Below are 27,417 nucleotides of genomic sequence, written 5' to 3'. Positions count from 1 at the left end.
GTAATTGGCTCAGCTGAAAAGGAAATTTTTTAATAATTTTTGAAATAAAAATGAATTTCTTATTTGGACGTTTTTATTTTGGTCAATTTCTTGTGTTCCCCCCCCCCCCCCCAGTTCATTGACGAAATGCACACTTTGGGAACAACTAGTATAGACAATAGAATTCATTTCTTGGTTTGACTGTGATTATGTCAGTTTGACTGAGTGTTATTGGTTTGCTGTATTATTGTCTCTCAATTAATTAGGTTTAAGATTTGTGACTTTTACCCAATGCTGAAATCCAAATATTGTGTAATGGTTGCAATATTTTTTATTTCTTTTTTTTCCCTAGGCATTGTGGGCAGAGTTCAATATAAGTTGCTCAAAACCTAGAAGAATAGATGCAGGATCTGAGATCAGGGAAACCAAATGTAATTTCTATCTGCAATTTTAAAATGTAAAACTAATGCAAATACACAAAGGCCACAACAGGCAACATACCCAATGAGGTAGCGGAAAAAAAAATGTCCATAAATATCATGGATGTGAAATTTATCTGAAATACAACCGGAATAGCAGCAATTATCACGAAAGAAACTAATAATTATGATAAAATATAATACACTTCCCACAAAATATTATAGCTGTGTTGGTTCTCATGAATATTGGAATTTTGTGTGTGAAATGGGACTGAGATTAAATGAGGCTGTCTGGCATTCACAAAAGAAAACAACAAATTTTCTGTGGAGGATGCGATGAGGGGAGGGGGATGAAAAACAGTTACAATGTCTAGATTGTGTATAAATGTATAAGGTCATACACATAGTGAGACGACCAAGACAGACAAGGATGAAGAATAGACATTAGCGGCAGAAACAGTTGTATTATTTTGTTATACACTGCACATATACTCCAGAAGCTTGACAAAAGAGGGAAAAAAGCAATTCTCCATGAGGTGCATGACTCCAACGAAGTTTTTTTGCCTCTAACCTCTATCTACTGATTGGTCCCTTTTCTCTTTTTTTTCCCCTCTCAATGAAAAAAAAAGAGCTTCTGCAGAGAGATAATCATCATCACACTCTTCCCCTTCAGAACCCCTCTGGTCATTTTTCCTATCCTCCTCTTCCTGACTGTGTAGACATCTCTTCCTCCATTCCATACAGCTTTCTCTTCCTAGTTGCAATTCTCTTACATCTTCGTTTCAGTATGTGCACAGGCTAAGAGTGCTCTCTAGCCATTCCGAATCTGCATTAAATTATGCCTATTTGATTATAATATTTTGATCTCACCTTGTCTCATTATTTGCAGGTGAAGATTCGATAATGGCTGGAATATGTGCTGTGGAGCCTACCACTATCACAGTGTTTACAGAGGGTGGAGAGAACTTCATTGCATCAATTCCATTTCAAGTAAAAACACAGTCAAACATATGCATTTGTCGCTTTCAAAAATGTGTCAAAGTTGTTTATGTCATTATAAGGCTTTTCTGGAAGTTCATCACGCTCACATTCTTTACCTTTTTGTTGTGTTTTCAGGGCTCGGCACGGGTCACTTTTTCCCCTAAAAGTCACTTTTTTAGAAGCTGGTCACTTTTATTACCTATTTTCGGGCCCAGGTCACTTTTTCCACTTTTTTTAGCAAAAAAACCTCGGTCTCGCGCGCTTTTCGGGTGTCAGTGTTTTTCTTTTCTTCAAGGACGAACTTTACCGGTTCAAGGTCGCTAATTTTCTCCCTCCCTTCATTGAACTACGATCGTACAAGGAACCCATATATATATATATATATATATATGAAGGCGTCTTTATCTTCCCGGGAGCATACCGTGTGACGTCAGCATAACTTGATTTCAAGGCGCTTGGAAAGAAAGCTCCTTATAGTTAAGAGTCGTCATTTTATGGAAAAGCCGATCGGAAAAAAATAGCGTATTTACAACAAAGAATTTTTTCCCCTCCTCTACTACCATTCTTTCTTATTTCCCCACTCGTTCTTTCATTTTCATCTTATTTTAAAATTGATCCTTTATTTTATTAGTTTTAAAAAGTTTGTCCTAAGGGCCGAATTCCTTTCTTGGAGCATCGAGCAAGTTACATTTGTTGTTTGTTCTATCGTTACTTTTATTAATTTTTTTTAACATTTGAAATGACGATTTAAAGGCTCATTTACATTGAGCGAGTTTATAAAGAGAGCCCGTGCAGAAATTAACTTACGCGCAGCGGGAGAATACCAAAGCGCGCATATTAAAGATGCATACTATTAATACGTATTAAGCGTATTATTAGTACGCTTTGGAGAATACTCTTGTAGCTGGCCAACGTTAAAGAAGCTCGCAAGTATTTTGAATTTACTTAGAATAAAAAAAAAAATCATCCGACTGAAAATCGCGATCTATCTAGAAATAAAATTCGTACTATTTTTCTAACTGGATTTAAATCTCAGCAAGAAACCGTAGCCCCAGATATGATCGAAAGGAGAACTGTTTATAAGATCACAGAATCCTGCAATTCAACGTTTATGGAAGGATGACGTCACTCTCTGCTACCATACGATGGTTTTTAACAACTGGCTGTTGCGAAGATATATTTTGGAAAGAGAGAAAATTCAACTGCCCCTGCTGGGAATCGAACCCACGTCCTTTCACTTTCCGGTTGAATTTTCTCTTTCCAAAATATATCTTCGCAACAGCCAGTTATTAAAAACCTTCGTGTGGTAGCGGAGAGTGACGTCATCCTTCCATAAGTCTCCATCTAGTGGCAGCGTCAGCAGTTGTGAGCTTGGCCTGAGTCTGGTCTGGCCGTCCATGTACGGTCCTTTTCAGTGTACACGAGCTCCAAGGAAAGATTGAGAGATTCGTTGCCTCTGTAGTCTAGTGCGTTCACCCGGAAAGTGAAAGGACGTGGGTTCGATTCCCCGCAGGGGCAGTTGAATTTTCTCTCTTTCCAAAATATATCTTCGCAACAGCCAGTTGTTAAAAACCTTCGGATTCAACGTTTATTTAACCAAATCAGATGAAAATTGGTCATCAGGCTGATGAAAACTCAGTTAACGTGCATGCGAGCCGTACATAGAGGTGGATTTAACGGTGGGCACAGCGACCGCGCCTTTGGCCCCTACTTTATACTTTTTTCATAATTTAAGGGGCGTAATATTAATTTTTTTTTATGCCCGGGGCCGTCAACAACTGACCTTTATCCGCTTCTGGCCGTAACTTAATTTAGAGCATCTTCACGATGCTGATTGTTGACTTAATATCGACATATTGCGCTCCATTCTCGGTGTTGTGTAAAAAAAATCCCCTTTTCAGACCTCGGAAGTTATTACAACGTTTTTGTCTCGAGTCGCTGTTATGACCGCAATAGGAAAGGGCGGGGTCTGGTTCCACGGGTGTTGAACGAGGAAGGGTGCCGAGTTTACTCTTTTTTCCGTTATTAAAAATGGATACCGGCCCCGGGCGATAGTAAATTTTCGTTCGTACTTGCGGCCCGGGTTGCTACATACCGTGATCAAATCCAAAACTAGGGGGGGGGGGCAATGCCTCGAATGGAATTTTTGATGGAATGGTATATTTAAGAAAAGGAAATAAATTCCTTTGCAAAATTATCGAATTTCACAGTCAAGGGGCAGTAAAATTACATTTCCTCTCCAGAAAAAATATCGTATTACGGCCATGGTAAATCGGGTGCCCCGGGTGGGGGCGAATTCACTGCTTTTGTTCTTTGAAAATTACGGGAGGAGTCCGAGCTAACGTGGCGACTTTTTTTCGCGCTAAAATAAGTAGCCCTGACAGCAGCATCCATAAACTCTATCAACCGCATTTATAAACCCCGTATGTCGTTGATTCGATTTTTGTGTTCATTTTATCCTAATTTTCCGTATTTCCCGATATATTTCTATCGATTTTCGCATATTGCCGCATATTTGGTTGATTCATGTTATAAATTATATATTTTTTTGTAATTTTATGTGCCCTTTGTCAGCCATCTTGAATTGATCGCCGCAAAACGGCGATTGGTTGGCGAGGAAAAAAGTCGCCACGTTGGTGCTTACAAGGTTCATGGGAAATTTACCGGGGAAGACCGCGGAGTCTTTTTCTGTTAAAAATTACGGGGGGGGGGGCAAAATTATATTGTTTCTGGGTAAAGTAGTAAATGTTTTTTTTGCAAGGGTGTATGTTGTGTGTAAAAAAAAAGGAAAATATATATTTAAAAATTTTTCTCTCAAAAACCAAACAATTTCAAAACTGATTTGTTTTCTCCCTCACCCAAGGGCAGTATTATTTTGGAGCCTCCTCCGCCTGTAAAAGAGTAGACCCACCCACCCTTCCCAGTCCTCCAGCCATAGGTGCAGATAGACTTGAAGGTCTTAGAGATGCGGCAGATGACAATTGATATACATCATTAGGCTCTGCCATTGACGTTGGGGGGGGGGGGATGGATTGCCCTCCCTCAACGTATAAGGGGCCGTTCAAGTATTACGTAAGCAAATTTTTAGCCATTTTTGACCCCCCCCCCCTTGTCAGCAAAATTTCGTCATCAGCTCTGCCCCTCTGAATCCTAACTCATATTTTCATAAAGGGTGGTTGATGACGTAAGCATTATCGAAACCCCCCTTGTCATCAAAAGTCAGCAAGTCAGAAACACCCCCCTCCATCGATGATGACGTAATACTTGAACGGCCCCTAACAATTAAAATAATTTAGTTAATTTAAATAATTTATTTAATTCAGTAGTTTAAGTAATATTTTAATTTAATAATTTAAAATAATATTGTTAAAAATGTAATTTTAGTTTTTTTTTTAAAATCAATCATTATAGTAAATTTCTTAAAATTTGTTGGAAGATGTTATACAAACCTAATTATGTAAATCAATTTGTACTTAGTTAAAAAAAAGAGTTTGAGTACATTTTGTATACTGTCATTCATAGCATAACATAATGAAAAATCCACTAGAATGTAGATGGGACAAATTCTCTCATCAAATTTTGTGTTATTTCATTTTTTTTTCCTTCTTTGAATGTGAAAATTTTTTCCCGTTTTGAAGTTTTTCCTGCTTAAATTGATTTTAAGATGGGTTGTGGATAGCAATATGGGGCCATTCAAGTATTACATAAGCAAATTTTTAGTCATTTTCGACCCCCCCCCCCGTCAGCAAATCGGAAACCCCCTCCCCCCATCTATGTGATGACGTAATACTTGAACGGCCCCTATGGGGGGGGGGAAAGGCATTACTACTGTTACTTAGAAAGGATGTAATGTTACTCTCTCACACATAGTTGTTGATAAATTTGATAAGTTATTCAAAACTTTTCTGGTTAGCAGAATGCATTCGAGTTTGATTTATTTCACACTGCTATATGTAAAAAAAGCAATTTCGATGAGCTCCATTGAAATACAAAGTTTAGTGAAAACTAAATTCATTCAATTTGGTAATAATCAAAATTCATTGCCCATTTGGTCTCTTTCTAAAATTATTTTGGTCACTATTGGGTCACTTTTCAAACATTTTGGTCACTATTTGGTCACTTTTTTAAATATTTTGGTCACTATTTTCACTAGTTTTGAGGCCATGATCCGTGCTGAGCCCTGTGTTTTTAATCTCCAACAAAATGATGATAATGTTCTAAATCCTTCGAATATTCTAAATTGCATATTTTGTTTTTCTTTGGTTCTTTTATTGCAGATATCGAAAGCATGGATATCAAAATATGGATTGATATTAGAAAGAAATGCATCCGATGGATCTCGTGGAACTAAAAAGTAATTGCACATAAAAACATTTTTTTTCTATATCCAAGCTGGACAAATCTATTGCTGACATGCCTAGGGCATATGGGAGTTTTAATCAGGAATGTTATGTCTTATGCTAGCCTATGAAATATTGATTCAGACATGTAAACTTTTGGAGATTTATCCAGCTCTTTTCTGTACCTATACAATATTTTTTGAACTATTATGGTAAGCACAAATTTAAAGGTAAAATTTATTTTATCAAATGTTACAATCCTGCAGTAAAAAATTAATGCTGATATTTTGATACATGAAATTAAACAGAAGGATCAAGAATTAGAAAAGAAAAAAGACAAATGCAACATTCATAAAAGAAGTTCATGAATTGGAAATTCCAGGGTTTACTAACTATTCAGCCTTATAGAAAGGGTAGTAAAATAGATGTGACAAATTTGAGATGTTTTCTTTTGTAGGGGAAAAATATAGATGAATTGATTATAGATAGATTGTCATTTTAATGATAGAAAAATAGTTGTAAAAAACTGTGGCGCCAATACCCTCTGGAATGATAATGAAATCACAAAACAAATTTTTTGGTGAAAAATTTGGATTATCATTGGGAATTTTCTGATTTATCATCAAGAGCTTTGTTAAAACATAATTATGTGCTATTTATCTTGTTTCAGGGAATATATTTCGGACCATATTCCATTTATCTTCAGCATGTTGCATCCTCTAGATGACGTCTCACCAGTCATAAGAAAGATAACATCATCCCAATCCACTGGAACAAAGCAGTTGAGCTATTTTTGCAATCCATCTGAAGAAATCATCTTTAGTTCCAGCAGCCCTTCATTAGTTGTCACATACAATAAATCTGATGGTTTTCACACAATATGGAGACTGCGCACAACTACATTTGAGGTGATACTTTTCCCTCCAGTGTAAATAAATGTGAACAAATTTATGTGCTAGCAATCAAGCTTTTCACAGTTACCATAATGTATATTTATTTACTATATAATATTTACTTATTTATTTACTATATTAATAATTATATAAATATAAAACTATATTTTGGAAACATGGGTTATTTCATTTCAATTCAGAAAGTTAATTTTACCAATTCCAAAGATTATATGACCTAGGTATTCTATTGCATTTAATAATGTGTGTGAGAGAGGGGTTATGAGCTACTAATACAGTCAAACCTCTTTCTTGACAAATTCTATATCTCATAAAATAAAAAATTGTTGCCTTTACAATGTAATGCATTTTAATTTTTCTTTTTCAAAGTAATTTTCGAAAAACTCGAAGGCTAAGCCCAATGATAGCAAAAGAAGACATGGAAATTCCTTTTTTTTTCGCTTCTAGGGGGGGGGGGTGAAAGAAACTGATAATAAAACTGATAGTAATACTGATCAAATGAAGATTTTTTCCAGCCTATTGTATTGATGGATCTTGTCAATCATATGCAGATACTGTGATTGACAGGAGGTGGGGACGCCATGTGGATGGCTTGTTCAGCATGGCAAAAAGTCAGCCAACATCAAAATTGCTTCAAGAAAGAGGCAGGTTCATAACCAGTCATCTCAGTGATGAAGGATCAGATCTTGTGGTTTACACAAATTTCAACGAATCTCAGAAAAATGTTTAAGATGAAATGTCAGCACATTAGGGCATTTCCAAGAAACACTCTAAGCTAGGAATTTCATTTTCCGATTTTGTGGAAATAGGCAGTTCATTACAAACTTGCAACACCTTGATTGATAACAAAATTATTGCTGAATATATGGCCATCTCAGGTGACAAAAATACAGTAGAAGATGCTCCAGAGGAACTAGAATAAGGTAATAGTAAAAAGTGCTTCAGCGCATGCTGTAAAAAATACTGCATCATTTTCTGGAGTAAACTGAGAAGATAGATCCCAAAATATTTGCAGCTGTTGCTAGTATACATCAAATACAACAAATATACATGTGATGACTCAAAGAGCAAAACATATGCCTCAATCTAAGCTTACAGATTATTTTAAATAAGGTATGTAGATAAAATTGAATTGAACAAAAATATATATATTGAACATATTTAAGTGTATTTGCATATAGTGTGATAGGACATTGGTTGTGGAACTTAACCAGTAAACGTCATTGGTATGTAGTGTAATATAACAGTATTTTTTAGTTTTTAAATCAGTCGAAATTTTCATCATTTTTGCGTGTTTTTCCTTTCTTACTAAGGGTGCAGTAGCCCAGGTTGATAAGATACTCGCCTGAAGTACCAAAGGATTTTTAGAGGTGTCATCATAAGTTTGATACCCGGATCGTCCTTGTCTGAAACTTTTCTAACGTGGGTGCAACAGAAACGGCGACCTGACCACAGAAAAAGATTGCTATCGCAGGGAGTCCCATATCAAGGGGTTAGCACAGCAACCTCTTGACAAGTATAAAAAAAGGCTGCTGTTCTCCAAATCAGCAATAAATTGTAGGTCCCAGTCTAATTATCCCTCGTGTGCAGAAAATGATCATGGTGCGACAAAAATGATGAAATAACCTTTCTTACTAAAAGATTATTATTTCTCAAAAGTCTGTATCGCAAAATTTTTTTGGGGCTCGTCAGTTTCCAGATAGGTTTGACTGTATTTGATTGCTCAGACCTCTCATGGACATGCCTTTGAGGCATTTCTAATAAATTTGTGAATACTGGAAAATGTTTCTTGCATATGCCCGTAATATATTTATTATTATCCGAGGCATGCATGTTTCATGTTCAAGAAGTGGCTGGTGCCTAAATTTTCATCTTTATGAAAGTATCATATTCGAGGCCTGCCTACTATCAGTGAAGAAAGTAAGAGACCAGTTACATATTTGAGTCTCAAGTTGGAAAACCACACTTTTAAGGGCATGCACGCTTAGCGGGCGAAACCACTATAGGGCACCCACTATAAAAATGATAATATTGGCATTGCCAGAAATCCCCCCATTCATTATACACACACCCTTGGTGATCTGTAACCCCTTCCCCTCATTCGCTAAGGGCTGCCAGCTGGAATGAGATTCGGGCAGCACAACATTAAATTTTTAGGAGCCCACATGATTGCTCAGAAGGATATAATGAGCTGGTTAACATGACAGAACTCAGTGTTTAGCAAATTACATTATATGTGGTATAAATTAAAAATCAATTCTAAAATTTGAATGTTTCATAATTCAATTCTTTAGATTGCTGTCTTTAACATTAGGAAAAATTATTTTTAAATCAACCTTTTTTATGAAATATATTTGATATCTAGAAATTTCTGTTTAGTTTTATGCATTCGAATCATGCATTACCTGTGAAAAACGTGTCTTTACTATTTCTTGTAGGAAGCTGAACACGCTTGCTCTAAAGCCATGACAGAATCTCAGTTGGGTGGAGCAGCTACACCTGTCAGTGTCAGTCATTCCTATAATTATTTTCCAAGTAATAGCAGTCATTCAAAACACGGTTTGCCCTCACAAACACCAAGCAACTTATGTTCTCCATTTCGAAGCTATGTTTCAAGTCGTGTTGCATCTCCTGGAGCCAGTCAGTCATATTCTCCAAGTCCAGCCGTTTCTAGTCTAACTCATATGGCCACACTAAGGTGAATTTATATTTTGTTGAGCAATATCATATTACAATCTAAATTTTTGTTACAAAAAAATTCAACCTAATTGCTACTTAAAGCAGGGCTCTACATCGTTATGGTGACTAGAAAATTTGCATCGCCGCCTACAATTTTCAATGATTACTAAATTATAGTCTGGAACAACACAAACTTGTTAGAAATAATTCCAACCAGTCTACCAGCACAGAAAATAGGTGGCCAAGTCCTGGACTTGAAGGAGGAATGTAAACCATTATTTTTAACTGCTTTTCTCAAAAAATATGCTTGACTCTTAAGAAATTTTAGTGGCGCCTAACTTATTTCTTGATTTGTCAAGTCCTGATTTTAATTATTTTCATCAACAGACACAGCAAAACCTGGAGGTTATCCAATATGATCGAAAAAAGTATATGTCAGCAAATTAAAATGTTCAAATATCCAGCAATTTTACAATTTGCATTTGTACTAATTATTAAAACATTCTGTAGAGATGGAAAATTTGGTCTTATTCTTTGCTTTAAAGCTCTATCACAAAGTCTTTTTTAGTAACATTTTTCATTGGTCTTAATTTTCTTGCTGTTCTAACTGAGCAATTCCTCAAAATCATTGTTGTAATTGTGAATAGCATTTTATATGCAAACCTCTTTATCATTAGTAGGCATAGGAAGTTACAGGTGTGATCACAAACTCCCATTCAGTTAAACTATTATTATCATAGCACGGTTCCGTTCGGCACATATATACTCTCTAGCGAAGGAAAATCTCTATCTCCTCTGTAGCTTAGTGGTCAGAGCACTTGTCCGGCAATCGAGGGACCCGGGTTTGAATCCTGATAGAAGCAGCGATGAGTTTTTTTCCTTCCTTAAAAAAATTAACATCTCAAATAATAAATATCTTCACAACATCCAGTTTTCTGTATATCTTGTATTCTAAGATAATGGGTTAATCACTGTGGGAGAAAAGAGTGGTCACTTAGTGAAGATAGGCATTTGTTGATGAAGTGTTTTGGTTGAACAAAAGTTGAACATGCAAGAATGACGTCACTCTCCGCTACAACTACGTATATCAAACCCATGCCCTTTCACTTTCTGGGTGAACGCCCTAGGAAAGTGAACCTGGAAAGTGAAAAGACATGGGTTCGATTCCCCGCAAGGACAGTTGGATTTTCTCTCTTTCCAAAATATATCTTCGCAACAGCCAGTTGTTGAAAAACCTTCGAAAAGTTGAACAATCAAGCTTCTTATGAGATTACATAGATTATTCACATAGGAAATTTTAGTGTATAGTAAATAACCGTAGCATATATTATGGTTTTTATTACTAGAGAATTTTATCATTTTAGGCCTGAATTACATAAAAAATGCATAATTTTACTTTTGAGGAGCTTATTTTCAAAAGGGAACATTTCTACTTCTGTCAATTTACGATAGAAATAGAGCTTCACAGAAGTAGAAAATAGCCCAACAAATAGCATGTAGGAGTGATAGAAGCATGTTTACATACTAGGCCTCTTGATCAACATTCAAGAGAATTATCCACATTTGAATTTCAGAAATGTTCAGTTTTCTTGAAAGAAAATTAGCGGAAATTATCTTTTGATTATAATTTTAGCTCGTCAAGTCAGAACAATTAGAAATTTCTACATCACCTGTTGATTCTAGAAGGTTTTACCTAGCCCAGGAATGTATCCATGCTGCCCTGTTGCCATAAACATAAGAGAAACAGTCATTCTACAGCGGAACCTCCCATAACGGACATGGCACAATTTTTAATTACATCAACAGGACTCAATGCATCTTACGATCCATTAATGGACACTCCTCATTAGTGGACAAAATTTTCTGTCCCATGGGTGTCCATTATCAAGAGATGAAAAATACTTTATTTTCATAAAAGTTTATGAAAAAGGTGGATATGATCACTTTAATAGAAACGACTAGCTTTATATTATAATTTATACCAAGAATATTCCCCTTTGAATAAACCTGATAGCATAATCTGATAAAGCTTATCCAAAATATTCATAAACCGTTAAAAATGCATTTCTGAAAAAAAGTGGAAATGTTCTCTTTTGAAAATAAGCTCCTCATTTGAACTTATGCAATGTTCTTTTATAACATTTAATTCTTGTCCAGTATTTAGTTACCTACTTGTACACATACTTGTGATATTACCATGTGGTAGAATATAGAATAAAAAGGACCAATAAATTAGTTAATTATGGAAAAAAGCAAAAAACAAGCTTAAAAAAGTCTTTTTTTAAATCAAATTGTATAGGGCTTAATAGTTTTTCGATAGGTTTGAAGGAAGTACGGATATATAATCTTCCGGTAAAATTTAATGAAATCTTTGTAATGTTTTTAAAATTGTAATTAACCCTTTCAAGTTTCTAGAATATATAAATGCAGGTCTAAATTTCTGTAAATATTTTCTCCTTCCATGCAGTCGCTCTTATTCACCTTCTACTTGTGGAACCATCTCAAGATACTTTACTGCACTCCCCATGAGTGCCAATCGCAAGAGCTCCTCAGTGCCATCTAATACTACTGATGATTGTGGTGAATTTATGGATCCTCTTGCTCCTGATATTTGTTTTGAACACGAGTGGACTGAAACTCAGTGGCTCGGGGAAGCAGCAAGCAAAGTATTCCTCTCAGCAGATGTCACTGGTCACAAATTCATATGCTATCTTCTTAGAAAGCATCAACAGCTTAGGTATGCATATGCTCTTTTATTATGTATCATTTAATTGAAAATTGCTTTATTTCTCACATTGAAAGTTTCTTACAGAAAATTTTGATGCAAAATAGATCATTGTTATAAAGCAATTATTTATCGTTTTTCAATAACTAAAAGAACCATATTGTTATAGGTTAGTGAAATTCGAAGACAGTAATGATAATAATCAGTGGATATTTGGTACATCAAGTGCAATTCCAGCTATAGATGCTGAAGCTATCCCTTCTTTGAACCTAATTATCACCTTGGAAATAAATTTTTCCCTAACACTATATACTGGATTGATAAAGGTGACATGACTTTTTATTATTTATGTGAACTATTTAAATATTTGAAAGCATAAATATTTTTTGTTTCACAATGGTACATATAAGTTTCTAATATAATTATCCGCTTACAGGTTTCAAAAGTTCATATATCAGGATGTTTTGGACCCCCTCCTGATATTATAGTACTTAGCAATACAGAAGCATCTTTAACTATGACTCCCAGACGTCGCAGCATCATTACTTCTACAAGACCACCCAGTCGGACTGATACACGTTTTGCCGATGAGGTTGTAGCATAAGTTTTTATCACAGTAATTTATCAAGTGAATAATAATAGATGATAATGATATATTATTTTTTTATTATTACCTCATTTTTGATCAGAGATTAACTTTTCAGTTAACATGGAGCATGACTAAAAGTAACCATATGCAGTCAAGTCTCTGTATAACAGTCTCTTCATTTTTTGTGAGACCATTTATCATAGAAAAATAACATACCGTGTATGGTTCATTAACAAAACTGTGAGCATTCCAGTAAAGATTTCCCTGTTTAGAAGAGTTTGTTTATAAATAATCCACTGTATCAGCATTGTAAACAGTTTTGTTGTTTACGAATCCAGTTTTATCCAGTTCATCAGTTCTGGAGGAAAAAATATTGTTTGTTTGTGTTTTGTCTAACGCAACCATAAGGTTCTTTCTAATCATGCTGCATGTGAATATTAAGGTTCTATTGCTAACACTTATTGTTAGAAAAAGGTCTAATTGTGAAAATAAAAGAGATGAAGCAGGGATTCCCAAACATTTTATGTTTGTGGTACCAACTCATTGGCTGGTATTCATCGACAGTGTTTATTTGGATAGTAGATCCATGTGGATTGGTTAAACTCAAGTTTTTAACTAATTCGTGCTGATCTATCCAAAAAGTGTGACTGTAGTTCAAACCTTGTTGGTGAATACTACCCTTAGGTAATCCAAATATGATCCCTGCCCTATCTCAAAAAGCATTTCTGGCGGGTACCTTTTAAAAGCCATGGTATAGCCCTCCGACCACGAGATGAATTTTCGCTGCGTCACGTCACGTTGGATGATTTTATTCAATTTTTTTTGGTAAAACGATTGCACATCGAGAAAAGCTCATCAGTGACTGAGCTTTCATGATTGGCATGTCCTTCTAGGATAAAAAAGAATCGTTTGATGTGACATGACGTGCCGTAGCCAAATCTCATCTCGTGGTAGGAGGACTATACATTGATTAGCATTAGTATGTTTAATGTGGAATTTAAGATTTGAAATATCTCGCACGCAGCTTCCTTTGAACGATATCTGGGTGCCTTAAGGCGCCTTGGCAAACTCTGGGAATCACCAAAAGATAGAATAAGAAAATGAGTAAAATTGGTCTTTTTCATCTAAATGAGACATTTTCCATTACAGATAGCAGAAATGTTCAAATTAAAATTCAAATTTCAGAAAAGAATTGTTAAGTGATGTAATATAAAAAGTGTGATTATGATGAAAAAAAGTAACTTTTGCATTGAAAGATAGTTAATTAGTTTTTAAATTATCTTATTTCTGCAGATTCTTAGAGAAGCGGTTTTTTTTTATAAAACTAATAATCTCTTGAAGGGCATTTATGGTTATTTTAGGGCTATGAAAATATTTCCGCTTCATGCGAAGTTATTTGACTGCAGAATTAGAAAGTCTGTATTTTCTTTTCTTCTGTTTTTTTTCAAATATCTGTAATTTTAAAGACATTTTTGAGATGGTTTATTTATTTTTTGGTTTATTATCTATTTATAATTACTGTATATTTTCTTTTTTTACAAAAAAAAAAAAAATTTAAATTGAAAATAGATGGGCAACATTAATTTGATGTTTTTTATGTGTAATTATCAGCTTCAGTACCTGTCGCCTGTATCGAGTATACCTGATTCTTCACCATTGACAAGCTCTGTTCACGAGGACATGGAAATACCATCTCTTGGTATTTTTAGGGGTCTCAGAGATGCTGTTAAAAATAGAGTAACTTTGGTAAGACAGAGAGTAAAAATACAGTTAATGTATTTTTTAAAATTTATCTTTTCACACAGTATTTAATTTTTATTTTCAAAGACATTTATTTATTGCATATAGCTACTTTAATATAAACATTTATTAACATGTTATAATTACAGTACAGAAATACAGTTGTACTAATCATTTGAAGAACCCCATATATTTATAAATTCTTTGATTTAACAATTTTTTTCTCAGGTCCCTGTGTGCATAGTTTTAATTTTCAATAAAAATACAATTTTTATAATTTTTTTCTTTTCTATTTGAGTTTAGCGACCATTTAAATAAAGTCATGGAAAATCGTCTTTACTTGATCTTTATTACCGTGAAAATTAGTGTATCTTATTATAGAGGATATTATCAGAAAAAAAATTTCATTACTATAATTAGTGTTAGTAGACTTACTGTGGGAGAAAAAGTACTGTAGTGCTTCATCCTTGATACAGGAATGTTTTTATTAACCCTCTCAACAGCATTGAAAAAATATCTGGCCTCCTTAACCCAGCAGTGCATGTTGCATATTGGCAACATTATTTCCTGTTCCTCCATTATATTCTGTCGCCAATTGGCATCTGCATGCTCGAAGCGTTTGGAGTCATTCAATATATTATAATGATATCCCTGATCACATCGTGAACACCTGAATGGTGACTAGCATTCATAAATCTTGTGAGAGCTGGAAGAACAGTTGAAACATAACTGTTTTTTGTGAATGAAGTTTTTTCTCTCGACCAACTGACCAGGAATTGAATATCTGACTGTAGCACGCAAGGTCTGTTGCATGATGAACACTTCTTGATGGTACAGCTAGGTAACAATGTTTGTTTCTGTAGCACGTTGATTTCGCTTGCTGACTTTTTAGGATTGAAAATCTTGAGGGCAGCGAGTCTTGAATTAGAATACTCGATGAAGTTTCCAAACTTTGAAAAATCTTGTTCTGCTTTCTTTTGAGTCCAAAGCTGCCACGTTTCTGGATCAACCTTCCCTAGCAGGATTTGAATGAGCCAAGGGTCCAGAGTAACAGCTTCATCAGCAATGACACGCAAACTTTGAATAATCTCATCCAAAGTATTGGCAGTGTCTCACAGTTTCAGTTCATCAGGAGTAGAAACTTATTGCTGTTCGAGGAAAGTCTTTATCAGGGGTGAAATTATGATCATCATCTGATCAAAACAAAGCAATAATTTCTTCCATGCCTCTATGATATGCGGCCTCTGATACTGGTATGTGTTTGATCAGTGCCACTGCATCATTCTCTAACAGGCCCTTCAAGTAGCTGAATTTCTGGACGCTCGTCAAATGCTCGTTTTTGTGAATCACATCAATTAATAAAAGTCCTTCAAACTGCTCTAGTTTATATATGACCCCGCAAATGACAATGTTTATGCGAGGCAAATAACTGTCTCTTACCTCAGTAGTAGAGCTCGTTTCAATTACAATTTTGTTGAAAAATACTGCTTTTCTACCTGAACAATTTCTTATAATTCCTTGTCCAAACATTTGTCATGACAAACAAATTCCTCAAAGACATTCTTGAGCCTTTCCGATCTGGTCTTGATGTCCTTCGTGGTCAATCTTGGTTGTGCTTTTGACGAAATGTTGGATTCTTGTGATCGAGGTGTTATTTCTGTCTCCCTGAGTGATAATGTCCTTAGTTGTCATGATTAGGGAAACTATATGCAGTGTGTTCCTGTTTGGGCAGCAAAAAATGTATATGAATGAGGAACACCCTGATATATACAGAGAACACAAGGTTTCAAATTAATAATAAAACATTTATTTGGACATGAGCAAAGGTACGACTGATCTGAGCTGATATAAAAAAAAATCTGCCTCAAAAAATGTGGGAAAATAACATAGGTGATAGTTATGTTAGCAGTACCATCTAGTGGCGATACATGTAAAAAAAACATCTGGAATACTATACATACTGAAACAGAGACGATTGTATGTCAGGATGATCGAGTGTAGGAAACTATTGAGCAGCTGCTGAAAAGGAAGTTGTAGATTGTGACTTTTTTTGCTTCAGTAACAAGCGACTGTTAAAGAATGTCAATTCAAACAATAATAGAGGCAGTATCGATTGAGGAATGGAGTAAGAAATCAGTTCGTATTGAGGTTATACATTTCAAATGTAAAGTTCGAATGAAGTTTCCTTTGTTATTGTTAGAAAAGCCTGGGATATTTTGTTTCAAGTTGTGTCACTCTGGAGAGGAAGCCAACACATCTAAATAGTTTAATAAAGAGTTCAGTCAGTATAGTACTCCCACATAATGTAAAATCAAGTTTACTACAGTGAAATATAATGATACTCTCTGTAACAATAATTGCCTATAACGATAATACTCTTTGATTTCAATTAACTATTTTCATATTAATATATTCCATTTATAATGAGCAATCCTTTATAATGATTCTCAGGTATTTTTAATATTGTTATATAGGTGTTTCTCATCGGCCTACAGTTGTAAAATTGTCAATCATTGCACTTTGTTCATATTTAGAAAAGATTGAAGGGAGATCCACACATAACAAGCATTACACAGAAACAAACTTTACTCCTGGTTCACAACACTGACATGCATGCACATTCCTAAATGTACCTATTCATTAGAAATTCTACTGAGGAATATGGACAAGGTGCATGCATGGTTAAAAAGTAGGTGTTTCACTGTTATTGTATGAAAATCAAACTACCTTTGATAATGCAATATTAGATTTCAAAAAATCATTCATGTAACTTAGGGAATGAGTAAAAAAAAAACATGATGGTGATAAGATGTGGAAGTAGGCTTATTAGTTTCAATCAAGCATATTAAAACATTCAAGCTTTCACAGCATAATTCAATTGCTACTTGAACATACAATATTAAAGTGAGGTTATGTTAGTTTGAGTCTTTTTGAAAGCTATATATATATATATAATTACTGAAAATTCCCTGGAAGAAATTTGTTATGCCCCCCCCCCCCAAAACCTAGTGTTCCATCTCTGAAGGTTGATCTTGCATATGCCCCTTGAGGTCACATGTGTAGCGATGGCTTCACATTGCATGGATATGGGTTGAATTCTGGAATGGGAAGTTTGGGTCTGTTATGATTTAATCATTTCAGGTTCTTTTTATTGTTGCCTTGTTTGTCTGAGCTTATGTAGACCAGATCTACCTTAATGTGTAAAATGCCATTTGTGCACAAAGATTTTTTTCAATTACTCTACAAAGCAATAAAGTTATCAAAAGAATACTGAAGTTTGGTTCTCACTCCATGATGAGGTTGGAGTTAGACCAGTTGGTTGTGTTGAAAATTGTTTTATTTTGTTATTTTACTGCACATTTTTTTTTTAATCAATTTGTGAATAGTATGCTTGATACTCAAAAACTCAATTAATCAAAGTCATACTGTAAATGACATCTGTTGTTTTTGTATTTGCAGGTTACAACGGCTGGTAAATTCAGATTTGCTGTTCCTAGAGTTGCTGATTCCCGAACAGGTTTTAACTCTTGAATTACATATTACTACTGTTTTACTTATTTTGCTTTCATGCAGTAGGGAAAAATTAATCCATGATGCAGGTATCCCTCACTTTATATGAGTTTTCGCATTTACTGTTTTGAAAAGTTAAATCGGAACATAATCGCAACTTGTGAAATTTGGCCTGTAGTTTGATTCTAAAGGTGTGTCTACATAGTAAATACTCTGGTTCCTTGGGGAGGAAAAATAATAAATAAATTCACCTCCTCCTAACCAGATCATGGCCCACCGCTCTGTTGCAATGAAGAGATTTTAGTACATGATCGAAGAACACCAGACCATGCTGGTAAATTTGCATGTATGTGTTGTGAACCTAATTGGAAGTGAGTTTCTGTGTAATGGCTTATGATAGTGCTGCCATCTCTTATAAAATTTTCAAACTGTGTGGTGAGTGTAACAATTGAATAACTGTATCGTTTTGGATTCCTGTTGCCTCTGCGGTGAGACTTTTTTATGGGGAGATTGGCTCACATTTGTGCTTCAAAGTTGGGAACCACAAAAACCAACTTCAGCTAACTACTACTGTGGCGATAGTATGGTTCAAACCCTGGTCCTCGCAATGGGAGTCCTTCACTATTACCACTCAACCATCACAGTGGCAATAAATGCCTCGCACCTGACTTTTGCTCTTTTCTTCCAATGCACAAACTGATTGCAATCACTTCTCTGCAGCTTTCCACTGTGCAAGATTACATAGGCAGAAAGTGACAAGTGACTTTTACAAATACAACACCACAACAGGCAAATTGCCCAACGAGGTGGCTGACTTAAGAACATCATGGATCCCCGAGCCCTTTTTTTACCCTACCTACTACTGCTACACGACACATGCACCCCGCCCACAACCCCCCGCGGAACCCCCAACGAAACGTGCGTGTACGTGTAGTGAAACCTGACGTGAAGATTTTTTTTTTTGTTTCTCTGTAATGCTTGTTATGTGTAGTGCTGCCATCTGCCACCAGTTTTTCAAACTATGAGTGAAGTGTTATGATTGAATGATTTTTCGTTGTAGGACTGTTGCTCTCTGTGGCGAGACTTTTTAACGGGGAGATCGGCTCGCATTTGCGCCTTGAAGTTGGGAACCACAGAAAACCAACTTCAGCCGACCACCACTGTGGGGTTCGAACCCGGATCCTCGCATCGCGAGTCCGTCACTATAACTTTTCTCGGTAAAGAAAAGCAAATCAAATGTTCTTAATCTTATCCATTGGCTGGTGCACATGATTTGTCCTTGTGATGAATTATTCTGTGGCATTTGATACAACAACTTATGAAGCATAAGTTGTTTATTGAAACAACTTATGCTCTAAGGCAGCGGTTCTCAACCTTTTTTGACTCGCTGAGCCCTTTTTGGTAAAAAAAATTTGTAGCCCTGTAGGCTTATTTTTGATTTATTCATGAAAGTTACTGAGTTATTCTTAACTATTTGAAAATATTTATAATTATCTTTTCAAATTTACTTTTTTTGTTCTCGGAGTTTTTTGCCCTTGGGGCTTCGCGGAGCACCGGTTGAGAACCGCTGCTCTGAGGCATAGTTTCCCAAACTTTTCATTCCATCTCCCCTTCTTCAGAATTTTTTTCTCTCATCAACCCCCAACTCAAGTGAACCCATAAGATCCTATGTTAAATCCATAGTTTTATCACGCCCTGGACCATTCCATCGCCCACTAGGGGATGATAGTGCCTACTTTGGGAAACACTGCTCTAAGGGAAGAAAATTACTGTCCCCTGCAGCTTAATGATAGGGCACTTGCCTGGACTGCAAGGGGACGGTGGTTTAATTCCCCACAGAGAGACATGAATTTTCTTTCAGAAATTAATCTTCGCTTGGTATCCAGTCTTTTGTACTTTGTATGAATAGCAAAGAGTGACATTGTTTCATTCTTTATAAAGTGTTATTAATTAAATTCATTGATCTTACAAATTTGTCTGATTTATTTATATAGCTTTGAACAATTTTATTTACAGAACTTTCTGTTGCTATTGTAATTTTTTAATATCCTTTTGGAAAAATATCCTATCCCCCCCATGTTTATCCATGTAAATTTCAATTCATTTTATAAGTAGTTGCCTATTTTGTAGAACAAATTAGTTCCATAGAGTGAGGGACACGTTTTTAATGCTTTTAATTCTTTTTAAATTCTTCCCCCAAAGTGTGATCAATTCACTTTGTTATCAAATGTATTATAAACAGTCTTCTGAGAATGTTAAAACTAATATTCCTGTTTGTAAAACACCTTTTCCAATAACAGGAGAAAAAAGAAATGAAATTTTAGGTGACAACTACTACTTACTTTATAAATTTTGTTTTGTCTGCCTTATCCAATTGTTTTTTGTATAACCAAAATGGTCATATTCTCAGCATATTTTTATTTAATAATACTTTTTGTTTGTTTTCACTTCATAGATGTGTAATAAAATTTAAGTGAGAGCAAAAATTATGAAATACATCATTTTTTATAATCAAAAATTGATCAGTGCTTAGTACAAAAATCAAATAAATTTAGAGACATCTCTGTCAATCATGTAAATTTCAAGACCAATTAAGCATCAAGACATGTGACTTTTGTTTGTCATCCCATTTTATTTAGAAGAAATACGAATACGTATATACGTATTTCTTTACGTATATATTTTTATTATATTTTAAATACATATATATTTTTTTGCAGTGATCAACTGTTTACATGCTTTACGAGCTGTTCTTCCACGGGATATATATACCCATGTTTTCGTCAAATGGTACTCTATGAGAAATGCTCCAGGCTCTCTTGACATGACATGCGAGTTGGAATTAAAGTCATTTCTTTCTTTTTTATTATATCTGCTGGGGTATGTCAATAATAACTCATCTGTGGATATACCGTCACTTGGGGGCTTTTCAAAGCGTACAACACGACTGTCTCATCCTGAGACAAAAAGATTTAAAACTGATGAAGTTGGCAGTGATGAAGTATGTATGATGCATCATCTTGGATATTTGTATCTTTTGAATTGAAATTTGCTTTTTTAGTTCTACAATCATTTTTTACTTCCTGTACATCATATCAACCCAAAGAGCAGATATCAATAAAGTAGCTAGTTATAGGTAAATATATTCCTGAGATGATTGAACCATATTTTAATTTTACATAGAAACATCATCCTCACTGGCAGATGGTATATGTCCCTGCTGCAAAAAATAAAATTAAAATAATAACAATCATTATTACCTTGATTAATGAAAGTTGTGACTTAAATATAGTAGAGTTTTTAAAATGATTACTACTTTTTGTTTTGAAATTTTTCTGAACAATCACTTATACGAAAGCAATCTGTTAATGACTTGATTTATGTAATAATGTATATGTTTGTGTGTGTCAAATAGTCTTTATTGCTGATCCCTTTTCATTACTTTTTAATTATAAAATTTCTTTGAAAATATATTGACTTTTTTGTTAGATTACTGAAATTCAAGAATTGCATTTTTGTTGAAAAAATACTTAAATGCTTAAACTGCTGAGAGAATTTTGTATTTTCATTCTTTTTGGTTCAATCATTCTTTTATTTAGATTTTGATGGAAGTCACTGAGCAAAACAGCAGCAAACAAAACTTTACATTAAAAATCAGTATTATTACACGGCTTTCATTGCGCAATGATATATTTAGATTATTATTTTTTGTTGAGGAAGAAGGTGTTTTAGCTGTTGGAATGTGCATTCATGTCTCATGTTTTTTCTTTTTCGTTTATTTGAGGATTGGAACTATATGGTTAATACTAATGTCAAGAGTGGTTTATTCAGAAACAAAAAATCTTGTTTATATGAGCCAAGTCTTTATCAAAAGAAATCTAATGGATCATCTGCTAGTGGAAATAAAATTGATACATCTCGAGTTCTTCTACCTTACATTGCACATGTACTTTATGCCATTCACATGATATATGAGGTAATTGTTATGAATGTGCTTGACTGCATCTTGCATAAAAATATCTTAAAATAGAAATTTTTTTTTGTTTCACAGTAATTTCCAGGTTTTATTGCAAATGTCAGTAGATAAATAAAGTGCATTTTAATCATTTACAAGGGATTCTTATGTCAAATTTCCAATAGTCATTCTGATAAAGGTAGAAAATTATCCAAATGCATGCTATAAAAGGGCTACCATAATAATTTGCTTTGAAAAGTTGCAAAAAAGTTTTAGCTTTTCAGTAAGTGTATATTAATTTTAACTGAATAATTTATACTTTAGCTGAAAAGTAGAAAAATAATTTTTGTTTGTAATAATATTGAACACCATTTATACACCATTTTGCATTTTTTGTTCAAATAATAGCTTTGAACAAATAAGTCAAATTATTTTTTAAGATCTTCAGTGGTTTCATTTGATTTTCCTTTCCACATTAAAGTGCATCATGGCTATGTTTCTAACTCTTTTACAAAGTTAATTTGTTTGAACTTTTCTATTGATAGGAAACTATTTTTTTATTTAGTTGCAAAAAGGTACATACCAATGGAAATTTAATTTTTTTTCCTTTGTTTTTGTAGGAATGCAAGTTGAATGTTTTAGTGGCAGACAGTATGCTTCATCTTGGTAACTTTCTGTTTGAACTTGCTCGGTAAATTATATTTAATAATATCAAATTTGTTTTAGAATTGAGTTTTGTTTATTAAAAAATGATGAATCACATTTCTAGTGTGACCATTTTTTGATCTCACAAACCTCCAATTTATAAACTACATTTTTTTTACAAACTACTTCTCTGTTCCATTACAATATGCTATTACTTTGGATGCCTTTACCATTTACAAACTCCTTGCTTATCTCATTATTCTCACTTTTTTCAGTGATCTGAAGCAGGACAGATTTATGGAATGCTACTGCAATGATTTTCCTTCTGAGTTTCATGGCAGATCATTGACACCTAATTTGAGTGAAGGTAATTAATCTCTCTCTATGATTATATGGATGGATTAAGGTTACAATGATGCAAGTCAATAATCCTCATTTTGAGGAAAAGATGGTTTTTACTGGGGATGTGTAGTTCATGAAAAAAGAACTGTATGTAGTGATCTTTGTGTTAGTTCTTTACCCCCTTAACTACCTATTGGAATGCGCACGCACGATCCTTCCCTCAGTCCACGCAGTGGCACTCCAAGCTAAACGTCCAAACTATAGAAACCGTTTCCTTTCAGTTCATTAGTTCATTCAGTTCGGACTAGTACTTATTGTTCTATGAACGACAAAGTCATTCCTTGTAATTTACGTTCTCGAGCCATACACCATTACTAAGAAAGGCTTTTTTTTTGGTTTTTTTAGTTTTAATTGGGATTTTGTTTTAATTAGTTAAGTACTCATCAGAAAGTGTTGTTTTTTTCTTAAAAATCCGTAGACCAGTTACAAATCAACGACTATTTTAGATTAACAAACCTAAAATTTTTTAAATCTAAGAATCCAAATTTTAAAAAAATTATGTATTTTGCCATTTTTTTTTATTTATCTTGAACAGCTCCAGAATTTTGTTATATAATTGGCTGTTCAAGTATTACATCAGCAGATTCTTAGCCATTTTTTAACTCACCCCCCTCCATCAGCAAAACTCTGACACCCCCCCCCCTTTCAGAAAAATTTTGTCAGCCGTGCCCCCACCCCCTAACACATATTAGCGGGATCAGTAACGTTCGCGGGTGGGGGAATAAGGCAGAAAAGTGCTAAGCAGTTCTGCAGTATTTTAGAAAAAGCTTAAATGCCTTTGCTAGGCTTCACGAAACCCAAAAACAAATGAAATGGCTGGAGTTAAAATTAAGTTGTACCAGCACGATGGATCTCCACTTATGAAATGTTAAAGATTATTTAGTAATAACGACCCAATAATAAGAAGCCCTTATCCAATCCCCAAAAAATATTCTACCTGCCATAAAAAAGTCTGTTCTTAGAAATAGAAAGGGGGGCCCCACACTGGGGTTATTTCCAAAGAATCAAGACCATTTGATTTTCATTGGCAATTAAATTTTGCTATATGATTTATCAGTTTTATGGGGTTTTATAGGTGCTCTCATTTAGTGGTAGCTTCACATGCAGAATGAACTATGTAGTTCACTTGAACTAGTTCAATAAAAAAATTATCTCAAAAGGAATGGTTCCGTAAAAGGAATGACTTTGCCCATCTCTAGTTTTTACTAGAATATTTGTAAATATCCCAACTGTCCGTTAGTTCAAGTTTAGCTTTGTTTATACTCTGTACTCAAAAAGTTTCTGAAATCCTGCGGCAAACATAGTGACACATAAAATTTATTCCATACATAAACATGGAAATATAAATAAGTCAGACAATTGGGAAATTTTCCTCCACTTATTATTATTTTTTTTTTTTGTAAATTACTTCTCTTACCAGTCTACAAAGTTTTTAACTTAATTTCACCAGTCTGCAAGTAGGAAAAAGTTGATGAACACTGCTATATAGAGAAGAGGGGACCATGTAAAAAATCAAATTTTATATTTCAGTAAATATACAGCCTCTAGTAGAAGAAATGACGTATGAGGAGGGCTGAAGTCAGAGTCGGGTGATCAATTAATTTTCATTTTATGATGAAAATAGCCTATTCAGTTTCAAAGACCATCGTCTGTTTGAGTTAGTCATCAATGTTTCCCCAACGCTAGTGGTTGGGGAGGAATGGAACCAGTTTGACAAATTCTCCAAATCTTCAGGAGAATTTGTCAAACTGGTTTAAAAGTAAAATTTTCCAGTCTCAAGTTGTATTTACGTCCTCGAGTGATTTGGTCTACACTGCATTTTTCTGATTGGTCGGTTGATTTTATGACTGATGGTGAATTAGGAATGTTAAGTTGGAAGAACCTGATTGGGCTAGAGATGTAGAGTTATCTTATTGGCTGTTGTCATCATTCTGCTGCTGGATATTGAAGGGGAAGGTTCTTGTTCTTTTGAGAGCTGGGAATTTACAATTAGCCCAATTTCAAAGTTTCTTGTCTTCTATTGTAGCTGGTTTTGTGCCTGTAGATTTCAGTAGCCTCTCTGTAGATACGGGGAAAGAAATTATCAACATTAGCTGTTACCTGTGTTTTGGTGAATTATATACTGCGGCTGTCAATAAGGGCATGCTCCAACATGACTGACTTTTCTGTTTGGCCCATTCTTTAGCATGGTTCACACTTTATTAAAAGAAGGTTTTACTAGAATAAAATTGTGTGTTTCCACGTAAAGTTCAGTGTTACAAATTTTGTGATTTTGCAATTTAGTCTGGAACTATTGAAGCTGTGACTTAGTTCATTTTTTCTTTCAACAATTCAGCACTTCTAGATTGCATTATGTGGACTTGTGGTCAGAATTGTTACAGGTGACTAGCACCTGTAACTTTTACTCATCTATATAATACAAAAGAAGAGTTCATTCTACACATAATTAAAATAATTACATGTTCGACTGTAGTTTTTTTCAATTGATGTTGTGTAGGAATGAAAATCAAAATATACAATCCCAGGTATTAAAATCTGAAATTTTGTTCCAATTTGAGATAGTTTGTTTGTATCTGATCTCATAAATGTTTCATTTTACTATCAGAGTTGTAAAATGATTTCATAATATTTTTTGGCTGATGATTGAAAAAAGTGAAACTTTGTATAATAAATTCATTAGCAATCTCATTCTGGCCTATTTCAGATGATCTTCAGAAGATTCATTTCCCCACATTTTTTTCAATTGTGCCAAATATTTATTCATGGGCACTGCAGACCATAGAGACTAAAGAGCCAGGGTGTTTCCCCTATATACCAGATGTAACCAATTCCATAAGGAATGTTGTGTTGGTAAGTGCATTCATACATTGCTTTTAGTTTCCCAGGGACTCCGCAAATTAAAAAAGGTATGTGTATTATTTTTGTTTATTAGAGTCAGTTTGAGTATTTCAAAAAGTTTTTGTATTTAACATTTTTCATGAATTATAGGGATACTTGGCAATAATCTTACAAGAATTTCATGCTGATGCTGAGAAGTATCTATTCAAAGTGGTGACTCCAGGTAAAATTTCTTTCCTTATCAGAGTTTTTAAAAATATTTTATTATGTGTTTCAAACCTGCACTCTCTAATTTCCTTACACAATTAAGCTTAATAGTCCATAAACTACTGATTTTGTTCAGACATATCATGTATAAAAGAAATGATTTATGGGCATTCATTCAAGAGATTTGATTAAATTATTTTCTCAAATATAACTAGATACAAGTAAGCAATCTAGTTTCTTGATAACTAGATTTTGCCAACTTATGGCAAGATATTTGGTGACAATTGGCGATGTCCTTCATTTTGTTGTACTTTAGATTACATTTTCTCTTATATTTATTAACGAAATATGATTCCCTCAAGTCATGAAGAATGTTTTATTTGTTACATATATTTTTGTTTACTGCCATGTGATGCAGTCCTTTATTTCCCCACTCTTCTGAAATTTTAGCGGTTTATGGAAATTTTGCCTCCAACATTTTGTCCCTTCAAACTTTTCATCCCCAGTACATTTTGCCCTGTTCATTTAACCTTGAACCTTTTCCCTGCTCTAACCATCTGAGTGACCAAGTGAATGTGTGAGTAAGCATATAAGGGACCAATTGAAGGAGTGAGCAACCATATGAGTGAATGGGTGATTGACCTTATGAGTGAACGAGTGGGTGAGTAATCTTGATCAGTCATATAATCACTCACTTGATCACTCATACTGTCATTCACACTCACTTAGTCATTCATATGATTACTTACTTCGTTACTCATATGATCACTCACTTAGTCACTCATACACTCTTTCACTCACTAACATACAGTAAACTCATGCACTCACTTGGTCATTGATATGATCACTCGCACATACTCACACACACTTATTTCCTCACTTGGTCACACACATAGTCAAAGCAGGTGAAATGTGTGGGTGAAATCTGAAGGGGTGAAATGTACCAGGGACGAAACATGCCAAGGGCAAAATGTTAGTGACAAAATGTTGGAGGAGAAATTTTCAGATCTCATTTTAGCAGTGATTAGCGATTTATCTTTTTAATTGTTCTTAAATTGTCGTCAAAAATTTAATTTTTTCATAGGTTTTTTAAATTATCAGTCATTTCATTGTGCTACATGCCACTTTTCGTTTTGGAATTGTACTAACCCCAAAATCTGTATCAAATAGAGAAACCATTTAGCTTGAATATACCTTATAAATTGGCCTGACATTCAAGGATAAGTAAAATAAAACAACTTTAAATTTGAATAACTTCTGAAGAACAAGTCTAAAGACATTGTCCAATATCATTTTGGAAAGATTAAGCCTGAAATTTTCTAATTGTTATCGCATAACACAATAGTGTCACAAACAAGAAATACTAAAAAAAATTTATCATACAGTAAGAATTAGAATAAACAAAAGACTTCAATAGATATCTATTGAACCACTCAAACAAAAAAAAAAGAGATTGAAAGATCCCATCTAGATGTTGATATCTATGCAGAACAAAAA

The 27,417-nt window shown here is 34.4% G+C and overlaps 1 protein-coding gene across 1 annotated transcript in view; it reads left to right on the top strand.

Moving 5' to 3' along the window:
* shtd (anaphase promoting complex subunit 1) overlaps window positions 1-27,417 on the top strand; it is a 74,401-nt gene that overhangs the window by 7,605 nt on the left and 39,379 nt on the right. The window contains exons 4-19 of the mRNA XM_089240834.1: window positions 332-410; window positions 1,288-1,388; window positions 5,657-5,733; window positions 6,390-6,627; window positions 9,069-9,328; window positions 11,777-12,046; window positions 12,204-12,360; window positions 12,471-12,626; window positions 14,235-14,369; window positions 17,823-17,880; window positions 20,594-20,874; window positions 21,658-21,849; window positions 22,449-22,519; window positions 22,749-22,840; window positions 25,580-25,725; window positions 25,864-25,936. Of these exons, the coding sequence (XP_089096960.1) occupies window positions 332-410; window positions 1,288-1,388; window positions 5,657-5,733; window positions 6,390-6,627; window positions 9,069-9,328; window positions 11,777-12,046; window positions 12,204-12,360; window positions 12,471-12,626; window positions 14,235-14,369; window positions 17,823-17,880; window positions 20,594-20,874; window positions 21,658-21,849; window positions 22,449-22,519; window positions 22,749-22,840; window positions 25,580-25,725; window positions 25,864-25,936 (2,386 nt within the window). The remainder of the gene's footprint in view (window positions 1-331; window positions 411-1,287; window positions 1,389-5,656; window positions 5,734-6,389; window positions 6,628-9,068; window positions 9,329-11,776; window positions 12,047-12,203; window positions 12,361-12,470; window positions 12,627-14,234; window positions 14,370-17,822; window positions 17,881-20,593; window positions 20,875-21,657; window positions 21,850-22,448; window positions 22,520-22,748; window positions 22,841-25,579; window positions 25,726-25,863; window positions 25,937-27,417) is intronic.

Source organism: Pholcus phalangioides, unplaced genomic scaffold, assembly GCF_987345545.1.
Source record: "Pholcus phalangioides strain wild (caught in Gottingen) unplaced genomic scaffold, Ppha-v1.0 ptg000013l_1, whole genome shotgun sequence".
In the NCBI taxonomy this organism is placed as follows: Eukaryota; Metazoa; Arthropoda; class Arachnida; order Araneae; family Pholcidae; genus Pholcus; species Pholcus phalangioides.
This window is presented reverse-complemented; position numbering and strand designations above follow the sequence as displayed.